Consider the following 27418-nt stretch of genomic DNA (forward strand, 5'->3'; position numbering starts at 1 on the left):
AAATGTCTGTGTGTGTGAAAATAGTTGTTGAAAATGTACATTCAGCATATGTCATTAATATCTAATTAGTTTAGGAAATCTTTTTCTGGAAGTCAGGTGAAATGATTAACTTAATTTAGATATTAACTTGTGTGTGAGATTTAAGATTTCACCTTATGTTTCTCTTAATCTCTTTTTAATAAACAATTAATAATTATCAATTAAATATACATAGGTATATAATCTTTTGTACTTCCTAAATATATTCATAGTATCCACACTTAACTTTCTGGTCAAGTTATTTCTCCCCTTTTAGTATATTCTATCAAAAAAGTTGTGTGGTAAGAGTTAAGGGAGTGTGATTCTTTCTGTATGTGTATAGAGATGGATGGGGAAAAATTAGGACTGAAAAATCATTAATGGAAACTCTTTTTTAAATAATCAGTTAAGCCATAAGAGTTTATTAATTATCACTCTGTATCAGGCACCATGGTAGATGCTAGGGATACAAAGAAAAGCCAACAGTAGTCCCTAACCTCAAGAAGCTCACATTCTAATGAAGAAGACCAAATATCTATGATCATAAAAGATTAATATAGTGTAAATGGGAGGTGATTTCAGAGGGAAGGCACTGAAGTAGAGATGAAAGGGAAGAGACTGAAAGAGAATATTAGATGGTGAACTAAGACGTGAAGGAAGCCAGGGGAATCAGAGGTATTGGTGAGGGGGAAAATTCATTGGAGTAAATCCTTCAAATAAAAATCACTTCCTTTGACACAGGCCCAGAATAGTATGGGCATTATCATGATCATCATGACATATGCAGGGATGGGTAAATTCTTGGATCCTTTAGAATTAACATGCATGTGATGCTATTTTTATGTGATTTCAGTTACAGGAATTTTAATAAGACAGAATTATTTTTACCCCAAAACATTCCAGTTTTACTCATGCTATTGTTATTGAAACTGAACCTCTTTTCAAGACAAATTAATTTCACTTATTCAGTGATCTTGATGATTATCTTCCTACCTGTTTATGATGAAGTACACTCCTCATGTTATATGGGTTCAAACAGCTTCTCCTAAAAGAACGAAGAATTAGCATATGATATCTAACTTTGAGATGATCTTACCATAGGACTGATCCATTTATTTTGCACAGCTAATCAAATTCCATCCCAATTTTTATGTAAAATAATCTATTAATATTATAACATTTGTCCCCTTCACTGAAGCATCACTCTTGGAGAAAAGGAAATTCACAAAAGTAGGCTTATGACATCAACACTGATATTTATGTTTTCCAATTTAATAGAAATTTAACAATGTTAACCATTAGATAATCAACTCAAAAAGGTTACTGGAATTCGAGGTATTTCACATTGGTAAATTTTTTTTCTCCTAATGACATTTGGGACATTCATTAAATATGAGTTGATGATGGTAAGCTTTATTTTATATTAATAAGTATATTTTAAGAGATCCTGAAAATTAAATGCTTTATAATTTGTGCAACTTGCCCTTGAATTGAATATCACAAACATCACTTTTTTTTGTTCATTATTATCTGTAATTAAATAATTTTTACTTAAGGATATTTTCTGGTCTCCTGTATTTCACAGCTACTTTTATATTAGATTGAGTATATGAATATTTTTCATGATATCCAATTAACTATAGTCATTGTGAAAATTTTATCTTCTATCACCTATTTTTAAAATGGAAGATTCGTATGCCAAGTCACAAAATCAGTCACAGATTTAATACTTCCAAACCTGGGCCTTGAAGGTGAAAATAACTAATTGTTCTGAATTAGGTCAGTGGTTGCAGGTTAAAGAAACACCTAGCAAAGGGTCAATGATTCTTATCACTATTTCATTCTAGGTCATTTTCCCACAAGCCCTAAAATTGCAATAGTTACCCAAATTTAAAATAAAAACAAGAGATTATATGGTAATAAAGGAATGTGGGGAGGAAGGAAGGGAGAGATTTTAGAACTCAAAGTTTTAAAAAACAAATGTTAAAAATTGTTTTTATATGTAACTAGAGACGACTAAAATACTAAATAAATTAGTAAAATAATATAATAATAATAGTGATAATCATAATGATAGTGATGATGATGATGATGATGATGATGATGATGATGGTGATACCTGGGAATTGATCATTTGAAATTAACTTGATAGGCTGCTGGGTGAAGCTGACCAGAGAAGAAAAACTGATATTTCAGAAAACATGCTGATTCTTATAGACTGTCTCTTCTGAATCCCAGTTTGCCACTTAAATACCATTGTAATCTTGGAAAGTTATTTAACATTTCTACGTCTCAGTTTCTTCACATGTCAAATGACCCCTTCCTGGTCTAGATTTATGAACTAGGAACTCCATTCTCTTTTGACACTTCCCTTTTTTCCTTCTTTTCTTCCTGTGTTTTCTTTGGTCATTCTTATATGGTCTAATACATTTGTTTTAGGCTTAGAGTAAATTCATGGAAGAGATTTCCTCTTTTCCTACTCACCTCTTAACTCAAGACCTTGAGAGAATAGAATTACCAGTCAGTTTTTCTGAAATGTCTTACTTTAAATTTCCCTTTGGTTTTCATCTTTCTTTGATAGCCAGCTAGCTAGATAATCACAAGAAAAGGAAAAGGTTTACCCAAGGGCCAAGCATGAAGAATTTTTTTCCCATTCAATAAGCATTATTAAGGACCTACTATGCATCAGATGCTGTGATATTCTGGGGGATACAAATAAGGAAAAGAAAGACAGACTGCTCTCTAGGAATATGCAATCTAATGGGAGGGAGACAAAACATAAAAGATAACTGGAAAACTTGGGGGACAAGAAAACATTAGGGACCATTTTGTTCCTTGGAGTTGAGACCAAGCAGAGCTGCATATGTGTAATGAAATGAGCTGGAAAGCCAAGTGCTGTCCCATAGAAAGAATTGTTTAAGGATGGTTTCCAACTTCTGCTTCTGAGCGATGATCATCCTGACCATTTTCTTTCAGTTCCTTATGACTTCTAATCTGAAGTAGACCATAAGGTAAAGACTAAACAAAAGAAGAATTTTTAAGTAAAGGATGAAGCAAAGGATGGAAATGCTTATTGATCTTTTTCTTTAAAAAGGCATCAGGCTTATGGGGAAGCACTAGAGGAAGCTGTCACACAGGCCTTGTAGGGCAATGACTAGATTTCTGGCATCTCAAGAATACAAGTGGAGCATACACATGGCAGAGATCATTCTTCAGTTATACTCATGATCTGCCTCCTTTTCTGGTTATTCAGTATCCCCAGTGATATTCTTTATTGACTTCTCATATGAAATTTGTTATTAGTAATCTGTATTGTAAACCTGCTAATTCCCACCATGTACCTTTCCATTTTCTCCAAGGAAAACCATTATATTCATGATTAAACTTTATGGATTTACCTTCCAATTAAAAATCATGATCTGGAAAATAAGCATTCTGCAACTAGGAGAAGTATTTCCATTTAAAGGTTGTGCAAGATTCTAGGGTTTGATGAATTTACTACATTGTTATCTGCATGACTTCACAATTCAAAGAGAATCTCTAAACAGGCATTCTGGACTATACTTCTTTCATGAAAATGGTGGAAACTTTTGATAAGCATATCCTGTCTTTTGCTTAATTTGATATTAATAATCAGAAGGTCATTAACCAAAGTTAACTCTATTATAGCTTTCAAAGAATCTTTTATGATTTTGACATGAATGAGAGAGCTTGATGGAAGAGAATATTTAGAGTGACATTTTGGTCTACTGAATCAAATTATTTTTAATGTATTCAACAAATAGACAGCACAGTAGAATCTTGCTTTAAAATTTTCAATTTAGCAATTATGAAGGTAAGGTCTGTTGTATAGTATGGTTTCTAAAAACCTGACTATTTTTCTTCTCATTTTCTTGATGCATAGATCATTCTTATGAAATCATATAGAAATGGGAAATTTGCTATATTTTCTCTTAGTCAATATTTTAGGCATATGGATTAATGATTATTAATGATATCTCAATTATAGAAATGTTTCCATTCTAAATGAATGTCACGTCAGTTGCTATATATCTATGTTGAGGCAGAGTCTAGGCTCTTCATTGTATAAATGGCAATAGTTTGTACTAAGTAAAGTCGGTTCTTTTATTCATTTCATTTTTCAGAATCAACCATCAATGTAGATAAGTTAGGTGGAAATTGTCTCAAAAACATGCATTTTCTTCCTATTTTAATTCTTTTTTTGTTTGATAATTGATTTTGCTTTTTTGCCCTAATATGTTAGTGACTGATTTAGAAATGATGCCATATCAGTAGTTAGTTATTCTCTCTCTCTCTTTATAATTTTCTTTTTTATTATTTTTAATGTTTAGTATATCCTACCTATTGTCTTGAAGAGGATACTTACATAGGCATAAAAATTTCTATAAAAATGTCTATAATTCTTTAAATACTCTCATATCTTACTACTGAGATATATGTGTATATATATACACATATATGTGTATATATATATGTATATATGTATATATATGTATATATCCCAATTCTGGGGCAGCTAGGTGGCACAGTGGATAGAGCAACGGCCCTGGAGTCAGGAGTACCTGAGTTTAAATCCGGCCTTAGACATTTAATAATTACCTAGCTGTGTAGCCTTGGGCAAGCCATTTAACTTCATTTGCCTTACAAAAGCCTAAATAAAAATAAATATAAAGCAAAAAGCATCCTTCCATCATTACCACTATTGAAGTTACTAAAAACTAAAGTATCTATATTGATTTAATTTGGAAGATTTTATCAAGTTCTTGTTGAATTCCTCTATCTTCTTAACCTCTGACATTCATGTTACAATTATTTTCATGGGGGGGTCTTTCTGTGAATGCTAATCATGAGCACTGACATACACACATATAAACACATATGTGTGTCTATTTACTTTTGTGCCTGCTGTGTTTATTTTACATTTATTAAAATATTTTACATTTATTAAAATAGAGGGAGAGGTAGAATGACATTCTACATAGAATTTTTGAATTAGAATTTGAAGACCTAGATTCAAATGTGGGATCTGATACAAGTAATATGAACATGAATAAGTCACTTAATCTATCTGAGCCTCATTTATCTCTTTCCATTAAATTATAAAGGAATTGCAAGCTGGTTTGCATCATGATATATTAGATATTTGTTGTACAGAGATAGTGAAAATAAAGAAAATAATTAATATGAAGAACTTTAACCAGTAATTAAATATTCTATTCAATACTTCAATTAAGGAAAATTGTGAATCAAAAGAAGACTACAGAAATAGAGTTATTACTACAATAAAGCACTAAAATGTCTTTAAAAATCTTAGGTATTTCAGTGATAGTTACTTGACTGATGATGTATTTATGAGAAAGATACTATTGAATGTTTTCTCCTTATGTGGCATTTGAAGAAATCAATAAAAATGAATGATTTCAAAAACCTAACAGCCTATTTATTAAATACATTTTAAAGACTTCAAAATAAAATTTTCAATAAACAACCTGAAATTTAGTATCAGTAAAACCAAAAATGTCACATAGGTTTTGAGGTTAAAGCGTGATTGAGTTGAAAACACAGTCGAGTTGCTAAAAGAAAAAAAAAGGTGCATAGTTAAATTGTCTTGATTTTTTTCCCCCCTTCAACTTTTGCTGCTGTGTTTATGAGTTAAAATTTGTCTGGGGCATGCTAACAAGTTGCATGGCATTTATCTTGTTTCCTTTCTCATTACATGAAGCTTTTTTAAAACTGTAATCTGTTTTCTATGTAAAAGTATCCTGTTATTTTATGGTTTTGTCTTATTGTGCATGCATGAGTTCTTTCTGACTCTTTTTCTAACAGATTCCAATGCACAGATTTCATCATTGGAGTCTTTATGAAATAAAAGTGAGTTAATTTGTGTTGCATGCTTTCTTAGATACCCTAGAAACACAAAATTCTTTGGTTGATTTTAAAAAAGATGAAGAATCCTGGGAAATATATGAATTGATCCTATATGTATCCATTAGGTAAATTTTAAAAATAAGATTTTTTTTCCCTTTGATAGAGTTTATTTTCAACATGCTGCTCAAAATATTTCTGTATTCAACCATTCAGAAAAAACCTCACTCAAAAATTTGGTTTGTTAATACTTTGTAAAATATATTCTTTCTTCAGTAGTTGCTCTGTAATATTTAACATAATCTGTGATAGTTATATAATTGCCTAAAGGAAAACATCACTCAAATAAAGATTGAAAGTGAAGAATGGATTTGGGTTGTGGAATCTTTTACAAATGTAATCATTCCCCACAGCTCATCTATCACAGACTATATTTTATACTGTTTATTTCCTCTTATTGTTTTTTGAGGAAATTTGAGCTACTAATCATTAGTATGAGAGATTTAAATTTATATTACAGCAGTTTTTGATGCCAACAGTGCATGCCCAAATGCACTCACATGTTTTTATAGCTGAAGTAAAGTTCATGGTGCAAAAAAAGGAGAAGGCACCTTTATGATGTGGGTCTCATTTAGCTTTAAGAATGCTTAGAGAATCTTCCTTTCTTCCCTTCCACTTCACCCCTGAACGCTGCTCATAAACAGTTATAAAAGATAGATACACAGTTTATCCAAACTCACATGGAAAGACACAAGTTACATTTTAATTCTCCTATCCTGAGGACCATTCTCTCAAAAATTGGAATTCCCTGCCTTTGAAAGTCAAATAATATCATAATATGACATACTTTGAAAAGGATAATTTACAAAAGTAGGTTCATTCACAATTGATAACAAATGAAAATATTATATTTATGACTATACATTATACATATACCTATCAATCAGTCAGTTGCTAGGCATTTATTAAGTAACTGCTGTCTGTCAGTAACTGTACTAGGACCTGAGTATATACTGACAAAAAAATGAAACAATTTCTGCTCTCAATTATCATTGGATTGGTGAAAAAACCAAGCTTAAAAATTGGTAGATTCTGAATAAATATATCCAGAACAAATCCAAGGTAATTAGGGAGTAAGAGGTACCAATCATTAAAGGGAAGAGTAAAAATCTTCATATAGAAGCTGTGCCTTGAAAAATTCTATGAGGCAGAAGTGAAAAAGGGTTGCATTCCAGGCATGGAGGATGGACAGTACAAAGACTGGAAAAATGAGGAGTGTAGTGTATAAGGAACAGAGGGAAAGTCAGTTTGTTAAAACCAAAGATTGTGGGAGTAATGATGTACAATGAAACTGGAAATATAGATTGGGACTAGCTCGTGAGGAGCTTTAAACACCAAAGAAGAATATTTCAGCTTAGCAGCTATAGGGAGCCACTGGAATTTATTGAGTTAAGTAAGTTGTTAAAATTGACTATTTGAGTCATCTATGATTTAATCTGCAGAGCTAGCATTTAGATATCAAACCTCAGAGGCTAGGGAACAGGAGTGATTTATAGGAGTGAAGGTTTTTATAATTAAAAAAAGAAGAATTGGAAAAATTACAGAAACTTGAACATAATTCTATTGGACAATAGCTTCTCCCAAACTTTCTTAATCTTTTGCTCAAAATCCAAAGTATATTGGGAAAAAGGACTGGGGAAGTCAGTGGTTGACAGTCACCCCCTCCCCATCTTCCTTAGAATATTTTAGTGTTCAACTTTGACTTAAGTAAAAAAGTGGGGGAAGGGGGCTTATCCACTAAGACTGGAAAAAATAATTTAGCCTTTGATTGACATTTCTCTAGGTGCCAGAAAGGGGAATTTTCTTTTGGTCAACCTCACTTTCTGCTAGAAAAGGAAATTTAGCCTTTTGAAAAACCTTAGAATCTTATGATTGTTATTCTTCTAAATTACCTGCTACTAAATGACAAAGTCTTCTCATCTGCCTATTCACTAAATTTGCAAGTACCCTAGATTTAAGAGACTATGTTTTATTTTATGGCTAGCTTCACTAAAGGGGGGAACTTAATTCTATATTCAAATTTAAAATAACTCAAAGTAATCAAAAGTAACATTTGTTTTTCAGAGTGATATAGTCAGCTCAGTACTTAAAAGAAAATCACTTTAAGGGTCAGCTAGGTGGTACAGTGGATAGAACACCAGCCCTGGAGTCAGGAAGACCTGAGTTCAAATCCAGCCTCAGATACTTAATAATTATCTAGCTATGTGATCTTGGGCAAGATCACTTAATCCCAATACCTTGCAAAAACCAAAACAAAAATCACTTCGGTAACTGGGTAGAGATGGATTAGAGTGAGGAGAAATTTGAGGCAGAGAGAGACTAATTTAGATAGCTCTAGCAGTGGTTCAGTAGATGAGTGATGACAGCCTTAACAGAGAGGGTATAGCTGCATCAGTAGAGAGAATGGTTTGGATGAAAGAGATATTATGGAGGCAGAAACAACAAACAAGTATGAAGGTGTTATCAGAGAGTAATTTAATCAAAACAGAGAAGAAAGACAATAGTATTCACTTGAGAAGGAGAGGGTGGTCAAAGGTGTCAAATGTAGCTGCAGTTGAGAAAGAGGAGAGCTAAGAATGACCACAAGATTTGACAATTTGGATCATTGGTAACTTTGAAAAAGTTAGTTCCATTTAAGTGATGAGGTCAGAAGCCATATTGCAAAGGGTTAAGGAATTCATGAGAGAAGAAATATAAACATTTTTTCCTAGGAATTTGATTGAGACAAAGAGGAGAGATTTTAGAATGATAACTTGAGAATTTGGTGGGTTCTATGAACATAGTAGGGAAGGAATATATTATATGATATATTATTATATATTCTATATTCTATTATATGTATTATTAATATATTATATGATATATCATATCTAATAATAGCTGACATTTTTATGCTTTCAAGTTTTGCAAAGTAGTTTATATACATTATCTGATTTAAACATCATAATCATCCTGTGCTAGGGTGAATGAAAAATATTAGGGCAGCAACAGAACTTAACAGCAGAATGGTTATGAAGAACAGTCTGAGATGTCCAAATAACATTAATTATATGAATTTGTACTTCTTCACCAAGCAGGACATCTCATTTCATAGGAAGGAAAAAAATAATTTCCTCAATGTTTCTGTAGGGAGCACTATTCTAAATGGGGGAAAAGGGGAACAGATAAGATGTATAGCAATATGTATAAATACTATATTTATTGTCATCTTCATGACAATATGATGAGGAAACTGGGAGAGAGATTTTGAGTGACTTACCCAAAGTTATACAATTAGTAAGTATCCACTACAAGTCTTTCTGACTTCAAGCACAGTGTTCTATCCACTTTCCGTACCATAGATTTGCATGTGTATGCATGTACTTATGTATGATTATATATGTGTGAAAATGTATCATATGTGAATATATATGCACATACATGCATACTTTTTTATATTTTTGGAAGGGATTGTGTTTGTATGTCTTCTGAGTCCATTTCAAAAAAATTCATAATATTTTATAATCTTAATAAACATTTCTTTTCTGAATTTTGGAATGTTAATAATGACATTAATATATATAATTACTATGTATGAATATAAAAATATATATAAATATATAAAATGTAAAAATATAAAAAATCTTATCAGTTTCACTAAAAGTTTAAGATTAAAAATTTATACATTGAAACCTTGGCATTGGACTACCTAAGAGTAAAAGCCTCTTGGTATTTTGTAATTAAACTCTCATGTGTTGGCTCTACAATAGATCAACTCATTGTTTTCCGTATACCAAATGGTTCTCCATGTAGGTTCTATTATACTTCCTTGACTTTAACCTCTCACCTGGATATGACAAACATTTCCTGAAGTATTGTATTATTTTTTTCCCAATACTTCCTTTGTGTTACTTGTTGATGCAGATTAAAAGACATTAAAGGAGACATTAAAAATAAGCTAGGATATGGAGGATTCATTGTTTAAAATATTAAACCCTTTCATTTGCCACTAATGCTTTTCTGAAATTCATTAGAAGGACAAAAGCCTTGTCTTTGGCCTTTATCATTTACAGCTGGGCAGCAGAAAAAATTCTGAGGCACACAGCATGAATTCTACAAAGACAGAGCCATCTTGAAGACAGACTTTTTGGTTAGAAATCTCTTCCCCTCAGGCTTCAAATACTGTTTTGAAAGAAAAGTTTTGATGAAGCAGTTGGTTTGTAGCAACAGCTGCTGTAGTAATAGCAGTAACAAAAACAATAGGCAAATATCTTATATCCATCCATAAAAATTAGACCATGGACTTATTTTTACTTTTATTTTTTGCAAAACAATGAGGTTAAGTGGTTTGCCCAAGGCCACACAGCTAGGTAATTATTAAGTGCCTGAGGCTGGATTTGAACTCAGGTATTCCTGACTCCAAGGCCTGTTCTCTATCCACTGTGTCCCTAGCTGCCCCTTATTTTTTAAAGAAACTTTTGCTAGCCTGTAAGTAAGGTTATCTATTATTGGATTGGATTTGAGGATGGAGCATTGGAGGGTAAGCTTGTAGTTTCAAAGTATTTCTGAAGAAGTTTACACTAAACCCACTTTTATGGAGACACTATGACATGTGAATATTCATGTTACATCCATTAGTAAGAAAAAATTGTCAAAGATTTATGTGTTATTGATTGATAATACAGAAGATGAACTTTAAGAAATTCATGACTTTTTAAGCTCAAAATCATCTCACAGATGAGACCTGCTGTCTTATTTCTAATAGTGTCTGAAATTCTTTCTATAAAAAAATAACCTACCCAAATCTCACCAAATAGACTGCTTTAGTGTGAAAAGTGCTTCTAGTTGTGTTCTGTTGTTATTATTTTTATTTTTGTCTTGCATAGTTGTTGTTGTTAGGGAAAAGGTGGACAATTGGCTGCCCTGTTGTGTATCTGAGTGGAAAGGTAATTAAATTGCTTTATTTCATTTACAGACCATGCTAATGAGGAAGAGTTGGAAAAGATCAAGTAAGGTAATTTAGCATGTGGTCTTTCAGCATTTCTTTCTGAAAAATACTGTCAGCTGTTTTACTAAATTTTTTTCATAATCCTGCAAACTCTACCATCAAATTTCATCACTATCAAAAAAAAAATCACAATAAATCCCAACCTCCTCCCCCTCATACATTTTAATCCAATCATGTGAAGCATTTAAAAAAAGAGAAACCATTCCAGTAAGTGAACCCCACCAATGTCTCAGAGGGGGGATCTGCTTTGCCTTTCACCTACTAACTTCACATCATCTTGAGCATTTTGTCTTTGTCACACAACAGGGTCTAGAAAATCTCTTTGTCAGTGCAACTGATTAGAAACCAAGTGATGGTCCCATGAGGCCAGTGCCAATAAACAAAAAATTTTTCCTTTGTTCAATTTTATTGCATTTCTACTTTGGAAAATAAGTGGAGTGCTCCAAACTGACTCCTACATCCCTCCTATTTTTTTGATATATGAGCATATTCTGCTATGGTGAGTAGAATGTTCCAGCTGCTTCTTCTCTCTTCAGAACAATATTATTATTATTATTATTATTATTATTATTATTATTATTATTATGGACAATGGAGATGAGAATACATATAGTTTGGGTTTAAAAGCTATTTTATCCTTGACTCCTTATTTGAATTCTTAATCAAGTAACTAATTATTTCAGTGGTAGTGACACTATATGGTTATCAGTTTTTTGCTCTATGTGGATGACTATGATGAAGAAGCTAAAGTATCATGCCAGCAAGAGCAAAGGAATCATGAAGCAAGAGCAAAGGAATTTTGTTTGTACAGTATTTCTTGCTCATTATTTCTTCTAAAAAATCAATACTCATTTTTAAAAATTATGGCAACTTTTTTTTAGACCCTGCTACATGACAAGATTTTTCTTCCTTTCTAATGTAATATTTTTTCTTTTTAAATATTTTGTTTCAACATATAACTTCTTTTAACAATGAAAAAAGAAAATATTTGTAGTGTATATGGTTATTTTTAAAGTTAATGACTACATTTAAGTTCTTCCCTTAAGTGCATTTATCTTTGTAAGACAAATCCAAAGGCAATTTGTCATGCAAAGATTATAGGCAACTTTTAAAGTCAGATTTGTCTTTCTTAATAGATGCATGTAATTTCTTTATATTTCATGTTAGAAAGTAAAGAAATTTGGAAAGGAATACCAGTGTTGATTTTTGATTACTCTTAAAATTTATACTTTCTCCATGTTTCTGATTATTTAGTCTAAACAGGGCTGTCCATTTTTCAGTTTTTATTGGTAAAAGTTAAGGGTTTTTCAGGGATTTGAAAATTCTTTTTTTTTATTTACATTATGTTCCTCTCTTTATAGTTACATTTTAATATTATATAGTAAAACTTTTAATTTTATAGCCACTATTTTTTAAATTGCATGTGATCAGACTTTTTCTTCTTTGTAGAGAACACAGCATGTCCCAAAAGTCTTACTTCCACTTTAAGCAGCTTAAAACACAGCATTAAGATTTGGGAATACCTTGACTTATAATAGGTCTCAATAAAAATGCTGCATTCTCAGATATAGAATTCTGCTTTTTCCAAACAATTCAGTTGTGGCATTATAGTAGGATACGTTATTGTATTTGGCAACAATGAATTTATTTTTAGTATTTTGTTTTAGTATACCCCCCAAAGAATAAATTCTTATTATGAGTATATTGCGCTTTTTTAAAAATCATTTTTGATAAGGAAAGTCAGGAAAAAATATATGCTTGTTTTCATTAAAATTAAATAAAGAGTAAATATCTCCATTGTAAATTGTTCAAGAGTTTTTCTTATGAATAACATATCAGGTGTTTTTCTCTATCTTGTCACTAAAATGTATGTCACTAAAGTGTTGTATGTACACACAGGTATGTGCAAGATTCTTGTATATGGTCTTTCAAATTTTTAGATTCATTTTTAGATCCATTTTTTCTTTACTATAATGAGGTTTAATGGAAAAATAGAATGAGAGAAAAAATAGGTCATTTTTATTTCTAAACTGAATCATAAAGTAATATGTTCACCAAAGAAATGCAAACGAATACAAGATTGTCTTCATAATTTTATCATATCTTAAGTATCTAGATGATGGTAATGTCACCTTTTAAAGCTGGGATTCTCTGAAGCTGTGGTGAAGAGGGAGACAATTACAAAAGTAGGAGATAGTCTGGACAAAGGCAGGGAGGTGGGAGATAGGTCATGTTTACTTGAAATATAAAGTAAATGAGACAGAGTGATGTGAAATCCAGTTGGAAAGAAAGGTTGAAACTTGACTGTAAAAGGGCTTTAAAGGGCAAAGAAAGGGGTGCCTAGATTTTTCTTTTAACAAGGGTTCTTGAGTTTCATGAACACATTTTAAAATATTTATTTTGATAATAGTATTTCAACATGATTTATTTCTTCTATGTGTTTAAAAATATTGTTGTGATGTATAATTTGTAAACTTGATCTCCCAGTCTGCTGATGGGGTCCATCACACACACACACACACACACACACACACACACACACACACACACACACACACAAGAGCATTTGTTTTAGAGTGTCTCTTTCAGAAAAACTTCCTCAACATCTAAAACAGAAACAATAGATCTCTCAGTACCATAGCAAGAAAATTTAATGTTACAGTTACTATCTGGTCAGACATAATAGACATCCATAATTTCCCTGAAAGGCTACAAGGTGCCATAGAGAGAGAATTCTTATGGTTTGTCATTGAAAGAAGCACCTAACACAGATTTTGTAGCAAACTAAATTATATTATATATAGTTACTGGTAACTGGTCTGATTAGGGAATAGAAGATGAGTGCAAGGGCATTAGGAGAGGTTTTCAAATTAGTGGAAGTCTCATGGCATTAGAATTAATAAACATTGTCATCAGGCACAAGACAAAGAAATTACTGTTGGAGATGTGTCTTAGATTTTTAAAAGAAATGGAGTAGGTGTAATTTGGATACCTTCCAAATAAGAACTAGAGAAATATTTAGGAACAATCTTTTTTTTAATTATTCTTTATATCTTCCACCCTAGCTAGGGCTTATCACATCTTACCTGCAGTGTTACAGTAGCCTCCTAACTGGTCTCCTTGCTTCTGGGATCTCCCTTCTTTACCCATTCTCCAAACAGCTACAAAATTGATTTTCTTAAAGCACAGAACTGATCATATCATTTCCCCCTATTACTACCTTGTTCACTGGCTTCTTTTCACCTCTGAAATAAAACTCACTCCACTCTCTTTGCTCTTTAAAAGCTTCAACCTATCTTTCCAATCGGATTTTATATTCCTTTGCTTCACACATTCCATATTTCAGCTAATCTCCTACCTCCATGCTTTTGTCAAGACTATTTCCCTTGTTCATAATGTTCTCCTTCATCACCACAGCTTCAGAGAATTCCTAGTTTCTTTAAAAAACATACTTGCCATAGGAGCCCTTTCCTGGTGGGCCTAGCTGGTGGTGATGTTCCCCAATGCCCTGGAATATCTCTTTACAGATGGAATCACAGATCTGGTGTGTGGGTATGGATTCTTGTTTACATAAATGCATGTGAGTATTTATGTATATGTTGCATCATTTTTTGCCATGAACAGAGAAAATGTTTCCATTACAAAACTTAAAATTTTAAACTTTAAAACTATACTATCACTTTTGGGACAACTTTTTAAGACATGATAGAAATTTCTGAGGCAGGTTTATTTTTTTTTGCACAAAATTTCTTTAGTTTGCATATTACTATTATAGGTCACAATTTAAAAATTAAAATGTACTATTTTATTTTGTTCTCATCATTTAACATTACTACTAAATATTTAATGGGCTGGAATCAATTTGTAATTTCATTCCTGTATGGAATTCTTGGTATATAGCAAATGTATATCAAAGGCAATACTTGAACTCAGGGTTTCCTAACTCTAAATTCAGCTTTCTATCACAACACTACAGTTACCCCCTCAAAATAGATATTTTATTAAACTTCATTTTATACATGTTGATTTCCACAAGTAGAACATAGAGTACAGTAGAATATATAGATTATTTCATTTTTTCCTTTGTATTCCCCAAGTCAAGCATGATATCCTGGTCTATTCACTGACTGTTTGTTGCAATAATTTAAAATATTACTCTTGGGGACTAGAGAATGTATAGCTGTCTTAGACTTAGAGAAAATGTCTATCTTGGGTTGAAGGAAATGGTTGATAAAATCTACTTCTAAATAGTTCCATTTTACTCTCTCCTCCCCCCACCTTCTAATCAACAAGAAATAGGAAAGCTTCATAGCACAATGCAAAGAACATTGACTCTGAATTCAGAGGACACCAGATCAAATCCTGCCTTTGACTTGTCTACCTTTGGCAGTTTATTCCCTGGGTCCCAATTTTCCCCTTAAGTTGGAAGGGAGGTGAACTTAATGGCGTCTGAGACCCCTTCTAGCTCTATAGGTTCTTTTTCCCCCCTAGAGATGAACATCATACAACAAAGGCTTGATTTACTTAGAAGCCAGTTTCAACCTTCCTGCTGCCTCTTTATCTATCCAAATCAAGTATGTTTGGTCCAGGAAATGTTTATAAAAAAAATGAGAGTGTGGTTCGATTAAGAAAGCAAATGGAAGGGTAGGGTCTAAGTCACAAGTGATAAGATGTGAATGTGCATGTGTGTATATACATATATTATGTATTTATTTATATATGTGTATAATAAGTATATATGTGTATGTAAATATATAAATTATACATAAATAAATTTGTAACAATTTATATTATAGATTATACAAGAAATATATAATGATTTATATAATGCTCACAATTTAAAACCTATATTCAGTACATAGGGAATACATATACATATATTCATATACCACGCTGTTTGTGTAGGTACTTGGGAAAAAGAGAGAAATGTATGTATTCACACCCGCCTCTATATCCTGAATAGTGGTTTATTTGAAGGTTAGCTTGATGAAATGGAAATTAAATAAAGTCACTAGACGAATGTCAAGATCCAAGTGAAGAAATTTATGTGCTAACTTAATGTGGTTGCAAGTGGGTATTGAGGTTGTCTTTCTAGTAAAAATGTATGCTTTGAAGTATAATTTCACTCCAGGGAGAAGGATGTGAGATGCAGAAGAGTATTATTTTAGGATCAGCATCTGTTAACAGTGTACAGAAATGTTATATTTACTGGAAAGAAATAAAACATATTGGGAGAAAAATATGTCACCTTTAAGCTAAATAATCTTTTTTTTAACTAGTATTCATTCTGTTCTAGTAATACATGAGAGATTATAGCATGTCTTCTTCTTTGCTACTGTTATTATTATTATCATTATTATTATTAAGAACATGCACAAACAACCTTCCCACCAATCCAAAAAAAATTATAGCATCATTTTAGTATGAATAAATTCTAATGTCAATCTCCCTATTATTTAAATTTCCTGTAAATTTATAAAACACTGCTGCTTATTTAGTCTAAAAATACTAGTAATAGCAGAAATTATAACCAGAATGATACAGTAATAAAGTAATAATTTATGATACACTAATATAATAATAAAAATGGCCAGGTGTGCATTGTTGTAATTTAGTTGTTTCAGTCATATCTGATTCTTTGTGACACAACTGGGGTTTTCTTGGGAAAAAAAACTGGGGAGGTTTGCCATTTCCTTCTCTAGTTTGTTTTATAGCTAAGGAAACTGACAGAAGCAGGTTATTTGCCCAGGGTCACGTAGCTAAAAAGTGTCTGAGGCAGGATTTGAACTCAGGTCTTCCTGATTCCAAATCCTATGTTCCATACTGTACAATTTAACTACCTATGGTATACAATTATTCAAAATCAGTCATCCAACAGGAAATAAATTCATGTCCATGTAGGAGCTAATTTTCTTCTCTTTTTCTGACTTTCAAAGTCATTTAAAATTCCTAGAATTATGAAGTCTTAAAAATGCTTTTAAAACTTCACAAACCTGGGAATAAATTCCTACCTGAACTGTTAAATGCTTATTTTTGAAGGCTGCAGAACATCAGTGGCTCTAATAATGATTCCAATTAATTCTCTGTAGCTGGTCAGGGATGATTTTGGACAAACAGAAAGATTGAATTATCTCTTAGAGTTTATTAGGAATTTAGTGTTATGAAGTTCAAATGTTCTGTGTCAAATTTGATGCCAAAGAAGATATTCTTTCCATCTTCCTTCCTCCAAGCAATATCGCCTTCAAATTATCCATCTTACTCATAAACCACAATTGAGATTTCTTGCTTAACCATTCTTTTAAGTGACAATCTATTTATATAGGAATGAATATTTTGCAATGAAGCACCAAACATGGTTGCCTTCCCCTACATTCTATATAGGAATACTTAACCAAGTAAGCTATGTTAGTGTGTTATACAGGCTGAATAAATTTCATTTGCTGTCATTGATGTGAGGAAATACATACTTTCAGGTACTGATGTGATTTTTCCTCATTTTGTTATTAATATTTTTAAGGAATCAGGAAGGTTTATGTTCAGATCTGTACCCAAGATATTTGTTCATACATCATACTCAAAGAGGACCAATAATTTCACTATGTAACAGTCAATACAATGTATTTGACTGTAGCTAATAGGTCCAAATGAGCTTGGAAGGCTCTGTCACGGATTGGGCACAATTAATCCATTTGAAGATTTGAGTGGAGATGTCTCAAGATCTGTGCATCTCATGTTTCCTTTGTGCTACTGCCATTCTGCTTTAGTCAGAGTACACAGTGCCTTCTTTGATGTAGGAACACCATGCTAGGGGTTTCTCAGTTTCCATATCTGGAAAAATTGGCATAATAATAGCATTTACCTCCCCAGGCTGTTGTGAAGATAAAATGAGTAAAGTTCTCACAAATCTTAAAGCTCTATATAATGCTAATTATTTGCTTATTATTATCTTCTCTGCTGTTTATTGTATGATGATTCACATTGCTATGTATACATCCTACTATACCTATCTGTATTTACTTTTGAATTCTGGTGCTATGTGTTTATTTTAACCATGTTCAAAAGTCAGAGTTGACTCTATAGTAAAAACACAAGCCAATTTTTTTTCTTTCTTCCTTTCCCTCCTTCCTTCTTTCCTTCCTCCTTCCCTTCCTTTCTCCATTCCTGCCTGCCTGCCTGCTTTTTCTTTTCTTTTCTTTTCTTTTCCTTTCCTTTTCTTTTCCTTTCCTTTCTTTTCTTTTCTTTTCTTTTCTTTTCTTTTCTTTTCTTTTCTTTTCTTTTCTTTTCTTTTCTTTCCTTCTCTTCTCTTCTCTTCTCTTCTCTTCTCTTCTCTTCTCTTCTCTTCTCTTCTCTTCTCTTCTCTTCTCTTCTCTTCTTTTCTCTCTCCCTCCCTCTCTTCCTTCCTTCCTTCCTTCTTTCCTTCCTTCCTTCCCTCCCTCCCTCCCTCCCTCCCTCCTTCCTTCCTTCCTTCCTTCCTTCCTTCCTTCCTTTTTCTCTCCCTGTCTCCCCCCTCCCCCCTTCCTTCCTCCCTCTCCCCCCTTTAGAATCTTGTTTCAGATAAGATTGGATTCTTCCATTTTTCTACCAGTATCTGGCATGTAGCCAGTCTTTGAGCTATTTTCTGTGAATGCAATGTCTTATTGCAGAACCTTCAACTTTGTTGAAAAGACTTAAATATAGCCATATAATGATGTTATATGTTTTCTGTGGTATAAAATCACATTTCCTTTACTCAGTTCCTTTCAAGAGTGATATACCCACACAAGGAAAAGCTAAATCGGCATTGTTATTTTTTTAATATACCTGTCTCCCCTCTATATGGGATGAATCATTTCATGGCATTTCCCATTACTTAACTACCTGCTCATCATTTTCATCATCTTGACTTTCAGTGATGAGATTTCTTTCCTTATTTTTGTTTCAGCCGTACTGCCAATAATAGGTTCTCTCAATTGAAATCTTATTACTTGTGGCACTCACATAATGTGAGGTCGTATTTACTGTTGAAATCAAAAGGATAAATAGCTAGCTTGTGGACAGTGAAATAGTAATTGCAGTTCAAGATTGATTTATATGTTATTTGAAGCAAATGTGTTATCTAACCAAAACCAAACATCATCCACTCTAAATGGGAAGCAAGGAAAAAAATATGCATGAATATAAACATCTCTGAAAAGAAAAAATATCTGATTCAAGATATTTGTTGAATTTTATGAATGCTTTTAGTAAGCCTAATAAGACCAGTAAGTCATTATGAATTGTATTTGGCTATTTGTGGAGGACATTTTCTATTAACTCCATAAAATAATAGTTAAAGGTGAGTATAAAAATCTTCATTCTCAAATTCTAACATCAAATTTTCTGTTGAGAAGACTTGGAATCTTACTCACTTTTAATTGTTATAGGAAAAAAGCTATTATTTTCACAAACATAAGATATGAGAAACACTGGATTCATTATGCTGACCAGAGTTGGGATAATGAGATGAGATTAATTTGAGCTGATAAATAACAATGCTTTAAGTTTTTTTGAGATATTTTTCTCTTAAAGACAATTTTTCTTATTATTAGGTGGAATTATTCAGCGTAAAAGGCTAAGACCAAAAGAGAACAATATGGGTATTATGCAAATAAATTATATGGAGGGAAAACTGAAAGTAGAAAATATTTTATAAAATAATTGGCTATATTAAGGTGTCAGAGATAATGGCTTTGCTTTTCAAAAGGTTGGGTTTTTGTTTAAGAGAAAGTGTGATAACAAACTAATCTGAATTCAATCAGATGAAAAACTGCACTTTGGTAATGTTAACATGTTCACCTTGTATTTCCTACTTATTTCTTTAAGAAAGTTCATTCTTTGCAAATTAGACCAATGTGAATATATCTAATTGCTATATTCTGTTACCTGATGGCTTATATCTTTTTTAAAGGGATATATCTTTATTATAATGATTTTATTGTAATCACTTAGCATCATTTAATGAACTATAACACCACTTTCTTAGTTCTTAGCTGAATGAAGCAATTTTTAATAAAGCTTTTGGCAAGGATATTGTTAATTTTAACCAAAGAGCACTTTCAGCTCTAAGTCTGCAGGGCATAGTTAAATTTGACACACTGGATGACACATTAAAAATGCATTGGTAAAACCTCTAAGTGCTTTAATTTAAGGAAAGGTGGAGGAACAGATTAACACATTTTTAAATGTCTCACACAGTAATTCAGACATAATGAAGAAAAATTGTCATTATTTAACAATTATCAACTGCTCTGTAACAAGACCTTGTATTCTGGGAGTAAATAGGTGATTTTAAAAATACCCCTCAAAAAATGAAATCCTAACTGTTCATAATATCCTTACCTAGTGAAAAAGAATTATTTTTCTTTGGTCTTATATGATCAGAGGGGGGGAAAATATCTGAATGTATTTAAATTTTAAAAGAATTTAAAATTTTAAATAAAAATTATTTTAGCACCTTATTTGAAATTCAAATTAACTGGAAACACTATAGAAATGAGCCACAAATTAAAACTCCAGATAACATAAATTGTATGAACTCATTGTTTCCGTAGACAATTTGTAAAATTCCACTGAACCTATTAGATTTCTGTCATAAATATATGGTAATAGGGGTGGCTAGGTGGCATAGTGGATAAAGCACTGGCCTTGGAGTCAGGAGTACCTGGGTTCAAATCTGGTCTCAGACACTTAATAAAATTACCTAGCTGTGTGGCCTTGGGCAAGCCACTTAACCCCATTTGCCTTGCAAAAAAATCTAAAAAAAAAAATATGGTAATAAATATATAGCAAATTTATCTAAAATAATATTATTTATGTTTAATGTTAAAAAGGTACTTATTTTTCCTATATAAAATTCTCTGATTAAAAATTTTATGTATTATATCTCATTTTGATTTTAATAATATTTCCCATAGTATGAAACAACACATAATTTGGTCTACTATAAGTTATAACTGGAGGAGAGGGCAGAATTTCCATAAAAAAATGGCTATTGTCATTTCACTGATCTTGCTGAATTTTTAAATGTTGTGGACTCTTGTGGGAACAGATTTGGATGACTTTGCACAAAGTGAAAGGACAAAAGTGTCATCTTCAGCAGTGTCTGGATTACATGGTGTCTTTGTGCCCAATTCAAGATGTTTAATTGTGTGGGCTCTGATTTGCCTTTCGCAAGGCCGGCATGCATTATCCAGCATGCTGGCCTTATTAACATTGAGGAGGAGGCCTCTTCAACATAACAAGAGGCAACCTAGACTGACTTTAAAAAAGAAGAAAAAAGAACATACCATCTACCAGAATAATAGAGACAAACATGAATTCTATGTCATAGGTTACATTGTTTTATCATTTAAAAATGACTGATTCTGAAGTTTAAATGAAATCATTTAAGGAGAAAAGAGATGATGGCATGAGTAGGTTACATTCGCTAGAATGGGAAAGTCTTACTTTTATGGACTATACTTTCCCATTGCATCATCAACAATACAAAATTTTTAAAAAGTTTAGGGTGAATGTAGTAGAAAAATAAAAGTTTAAACCAAGTAGTGCCGAGGATAACTGTACACTGGCTCCTCTGGGAAATGGAGCTTCCCCTTTTCCATAATCTTTAAAAGAACAATTCAGAGTTTTGGAGGGGGTCATTTTTGCATTAAATATAAAGAAAAGAAATTCCATTTGAGAAACAGGCATATAAGTTAAATAATTTGAAATGGTAAATTCTTAACATTCACCTTCTTTGTTATCTTTGCTTAGATTGTTGGTACCTTAATCTAATGTAGGGGAGAAGTCATCAATGACTAAGATTGAAGAAATGAAATCCAGCTAATTCACACTGAATAAACATACTTTTTTGACCAGTTCCTTTATCTAGTATTAATAAAGGGAAATTTTTGCTTTTGAAAAGTACATCCTGACAGACTTGAATTTTTCTTTTATTTCAATAGAATTAAAAAGACTGGAATTTCAAGTACCATGATGAAATGTATTAGAAATTTAGCTCATAATCTGAGCTTAATATTTTAAGTTGGTTTTAGATAGTTATAGAACAATAATTTTTTGTGAATCTGATTCCCACCCCAAGTTGTTCGTAATACAAATGACTAGTTTATTCATAACATATATATATATATGTTGATTATGATTTTTATGCATTTTTGTTATATATAGAACATATTTTCAAGTTTATAATTACTTAGAAATAATAGCCTATGCTCATTTTTTCCTGCTACTGTTAAATTGATGTAATTGAAGTAATAATACTAATAACCTTTGGTGACTTTCTTTAAACAATTTTTTATTTTCAAGGTACTTTGAAATTTGTTTGAAATGCTTTTATTGTTTATTAGATTCATGGAAAATTGTAGAGAAGGGAAAATGTAATTATATAAGGATCATCTGGACCCTTTTTTATCTTTGAAAAAATAATTATTGCTTGTTAGTTTGTAGCTCATTTTTATTGTATCTCAAATTCAATTTGAGGTGAGGTTTTGACTGTAGGGGACTAGAAGGAAGCAATTTTTTTTTAAAAGTAGGTGGTATTACCTTTGATAATTAGTATTAAAAAAGAACAAAGAAAAGGCACTAGTCTCCTGATCCTACTAACTTCAAGAAGCTGTATTCATCAAGTTGTTGTCATGGGGGTTTTTGTTGGCTTTGTTTTTCTTCTATTATAACTTTTCCATTTTAGCATGGATATGCTTAAATAGGATGCTTTCACTGACAATTTTTTTCTTGATTGCATTCTAAAAATAACTTTAAAATCTATAATTATGATTTTTTAAAGATTTTGCCCTGAAATTTGTAGATGATTTTGTACATGTAGATGATTTTGCTATCTTATATTTTATTATGAAATAAATACTCAAGTTAAAATTATTATCATGATGCCAGGTGTTCGGGGTACATTATTAGAAAAATTAGATAAAAGATTCCATTGATAGCCTCACTGTGAATTTTATACCCACACAGAGTAGTGTATGGCATAACATTTCACAGAGAAAAGAAGTATTTTTAGATGAAGATAAAGCAAAAATTCATATGAGAATATCAGTTATAAAGTGATAACAAAATGTTGTTGAATAAAGACAGAATGAGGCAGGTAAATTATAATGTAAGGACTTAGTAGACATAAACTTGACTAAAATTTTCATATCTTTAGACTTAATGAAGAAGTTCAAATATTAAATTCTGAGCATTAAAGAAAAATCTCTAGGATTCTCATTTTTTCCTATTCTATTTTTTACCTCCCTAGAAGCAAGGAGAAAGAAAAATGTAATTATGCAGGGATCTTCTGAATCAATATGAGAAATTAGATGATTTATCATTAGAACTGAGGGAGAGAGAAAAAATTCAATCTTGAACAGTTACCACTTACATTTAACTTTCATGAAAATTTGACAGATTTTTAGTCTTAAAAAAAAACTAAATTACTATCTTGAATCACTGCTCTAATGGAAATTTTAAGCCCAAGATTCTCCTTTGTCTTGTCTTAACAAATTCATTGTCAAGAGAAACACTGATTTTTGGAAATTTACCATTTATATCATGGATATTTAGGTGACTTTTTTTTAAAAAATGAAGATTTTTAACTTTCAAAACATAATTTGTACATAATATATTTTTAAAATTTTTTTTGTGAAATGAACCAACATGAAATAATCTAAGCATTTTTATATCCAAAGAAGAACAGGGAAATGAAACAGCATATGAAGTTATAAATCTATTATTACAAAGACCTTGCTTTTCTTTTTCAAGTCTTTAAGGGAGCTTTAGTAACTTGAAACTGCACTAGAACTTTAAAGGACCCTGTATAATAAAATTGCCATGTTATTTTCAAAACTGCCCTACTTGTCTGTTTTCCTCAATGTATGTTTTTGTTCTGTTCATTTCTTTGTATTTTTTAATGCTTCTGTGATCCTCTTCTCTTCTTTTTCCATTCTTTTTCCTTTTTAAAAATTTGTCTTTATTTTATTTTTTATTTATGGAATAAAACAAGCATTTCCATAACATAGTATGATAAAAAATGATTGAATATGTATCAGCATAACTATTATGTACAACTTGCTATTCTTTTAAGTATATGATAAAGTTATATAAATTTCATTTTTTTATCTTTTCCTTCACCCTGGAGTTGGCTACCATTAGATACAATTATATGTATATGTAAAATAATTCTATACATACTTCTATTTATCAGTTCTTTCTCAATCTTTATTCCCCTTTTCTTTATTCCTTTTCCCTAAAATGATGTCTGTACTTTGTTTTCAAAGAGGACCATGTCATCAAGGAGGTGATATCTTGACAAGTACATGAATTGGATTAGAGTGAGGGAATGCTGTGATAAATCAACAGCCTCACTTTCTTCTCCAAAGTCATCTGGGTCCAGTGGTCAAATATAAATCAGGATGACTGGAGATGGCCCTGGATGTGAGGCAATCACAGTTAAGTTAAACAGCTAGTAAGTGTCAAGTGTCTGAGTCTGGATTCAAAGTCTGGTCCTCCTGACTCCTATCCACTGCACCACCTAGCTACCCTTATCCCCCAAATAAAAGAAAAAGCAACCCCACTATATCATGTATGCATAGTCAAACTAAACAAATGTACAGTTGGCCTTGTCTAAGAATAAAGTATGACTCATTTTCACCCTAAATTCATCAACTCTGTCACTAATTCTTTGAAATCATGTTTATAATTACATTAGAGTTCTTAAAGTCTTTCAAACTTTTTTCATATCAATGTTATTATATAAATTTATGTTTCTGTTTTCTCATTTCACTCTCCATAACATCTTACAAGTCTTCCCAGATTTACCTGAAACCTTCCCTTTCTTCATTTCTCAGGACTCTGCAATTGATGAGTAATAACAGTCTAAGTTTCCAAATCTTTGTCATTACAAAAAAAGTGCCATAAATACCTTTATACTTATTGATTCTCTTGCAATAGCATTGCTAGAACTAAGGGTATGAGGAATTTAGAGGAAGCTAAGTGGTGCAGTGTATGGAGCCCTGGAGTCAGCCCTGAGTTCAGATTTGATCTCAGAAACTTAATAATTATTTAACTGTGTGACTTTGGGCAAGTTACTTAACTCCATTATCTTAAATAAATAAAATTTCTGAAAAAAGAATTTAGTGACTTTTGGAGTAGAGTTCCAAACTCCTTTTCAAAATTAAACCAATTCTAAATTGCATTTTTGGTTTATTAATTTATACTGTCTTCATCAAACAGTTTCTCCATCCATTATCATCTTCCATTTTTGTGATTTTTTGCCAGTTTAATGGCTGAATTATTCTAATGACTAATGATTTGGAGCATAATCATATGGCTGTTAATGGGTTGGATTTCTCTTCAAAACTGCCTCTTCCAAAACTTTCAGCAGTTATCTATTGGGGAATAGTTCTTGATCTGTTATTTGAATCAGTTCCTTATTTATCATGGATATTTTATATATAAAGTAGAACAGAAAAGTAAAACTGCATATGAAGTTGTAAACCTACATTATAAAAAGTTTGCTTTTCTTTGTAGTAAAAAACTATAAACACTTTATATATATTTTAATAGACAATAGAAATTTCAATAATGTACATTAAAATGAAATAAAAGGGTGTTTTTTAAAACTGAAAATTCCAATAAGAATCATTAAAATTTACTTTCAGTGAATTTCACAAGTAATAGTATTCTTTATGTCAGAAAAATTATCATACTGTGTTTTCACTGAGGGAGAAATACAAGCAATATTGCTGTTCTAAGATTTCAGGAATATAGATTTTCTAAATAATCTCTCTATCAACAAACTTCAAATTCAAAAGTGTTTCTTTAAAGAAGTTTTTCAGAACTCCAAGCTCCATTTTACCTTTTTAACAGAAGACAGCTTAGTATTATCAAAGAGATGAACCACATAATATTTGTTCAGAATTTCAAATAATTTCAGATTTCATCTGAGCTAGTATTCTTCCTGTGCAAATGGAACCCATTCATGGCTTGGTAGAACACAGTACAGATTCTCTGATCAAAATATTCATCAATAAATAGTTCCCTTTCTGATGATAACTCTCTTCAAACTTGGATTAGTCTTGAGATGACAGATCTATCATGGGCCTATACCTACTAGAAGATCTGTCAATTTGGTGAGGCTGCTAAGATTTATAATTTTACTTACATACAGCAGGGGTATCAAACTCACAATTAGCAAAACTCAAGTGAGTGTCCTACAGGGATTTGTTTTTATTTGAGTTTGACATCACTGTTCTAGACTTTAAGAACTCAAAATCATTTTAATATCATAAAGAAATATGAAAGTATGACTCAAGTACAAGAGATGATATGCAATTAACTGTACATGAAACTATTTTAATAAGGACTTCCTATGAGCCCCATGTTTTTCTAGGTGCTGAGGGATATAAAGATATGAAAAAAATCTATTTTTACAATCTAAGGTATATCTTCTGAAAATGGATTCTTCTTCTCTGGAAAGGTATAGCTCTAGGCATTTCACTTTACTGAATACAAAATGTTCAGTAAAAGGCAGTAAGTGAAATAAAAATCTAATGGATCAGATATACCATACACATACAAACACACCTTTTGAATTGTTTTGGAATTTTCTTTTTTTTCCTTTTAATGAATTTTTTTAACATTTCCTTTTTGACATAACATTTTTTAAAATTAATAACATGACAGCAGTCATGTTGTAAAAGTAAACATACCCCCCTCCCAACAAAAGAGAAACCTCAAGAAAAGTAAATTGGAAAAAAAGCAGTCTATTCAGATACCATCAGCTCTGCTTTGGGATGGATAGCATTCTTTATCAAAAGTTCTTCACAGTTTTCATCATTGCTGAAAAAAGATTGGTCATTCACAGCAGCTCATGCTGCAACAATGCTGTTACTTTATATAAGGTGCATTTCTCCTTCCATCTGCTCATGTAAGGTTATTACTGGGAGCATCCTGTTCATCATATCCCAAAACAGAACAGCATTTCATCTCAATCACATACCACAATTTTTTTCAGTCATTTTATAATCACTGGGCATGCTCTCAATCTCCACCTCTCCACCACCAGAAAAGAGCTGCTATCAATATCCCTTTACATATAGATTCTTTTCTTCCAATATTTCATCTCTTCTGGAATACAGAAGGCACTGATAGGTTTTTTTTGGCAATTTCTAAGCTAATTTTTGATGGAACATTCAGATTCTTAGCTGTCATCTTGAAAATGATAGGCACAGATTTTTGTACCAACCCATGACTCATTTTCACTATCCCACGTTCTAGTTCTTTACCATAAATGTTGTAATTAAACATTTCATTTAAATGAGAGAAAGTCCTCATATGAGAAATTGAGAGCTGCTTTAAAGAGAGTAATATTTAAATTCTATAAATGACTGCATTTTTCTTACATCTGAACCATTTTTAGACCAGTAGAGAATTTTCTCAAAGTTTATTTCTTTTAAT

At 31.7% G+C, this 27418-nt stretch overlaps 1 protein-coding gene across 4 annotated transcripts in view; it reads left to right on the forward strand.

Moving 5' to 3' along the window:
• MCTP1 (multiple C2 and transmembrane domain containing 1) overlaps positions 1-27418 on the forward strand; it is a 528212-nt gene that overhangs the window by 211707 nt on the left and 289087 nt on the right. For 2 of the 4 annotated variants that reach the window (XM_074200502.1, XM_074200500.1), the window contains exon 6: positions 10919-10957. The exons of the other annotated variants lie outside the window; for them this stretch is intronic. In XM_074200502.1, coding sequence (XP_074056603.1) covers positions 10919-10957 — 39 coding nt within the window. The remainder of the gene's footprint in view (positions 1-10918; positions 10958-27418) is intronic. 4 annotated transcript variants of the gene reach the window in all.

Source organism: Macrotis lagotis, chromosome X, assembly GCF_037893015.1.
Source record: "Macrotis lagotis isolate mMagLag1 chromosome X, bilby.v1.9.chrom.fasta, whole genome shotgun sequence".
In the NCBI taxonomy this organism is placed as follows: Eukaryota; Metazoa; Chordata; class Mammalia; order Peramelemorphia; family Peramelidae; genus Macrotis; species Macrotis lagotis.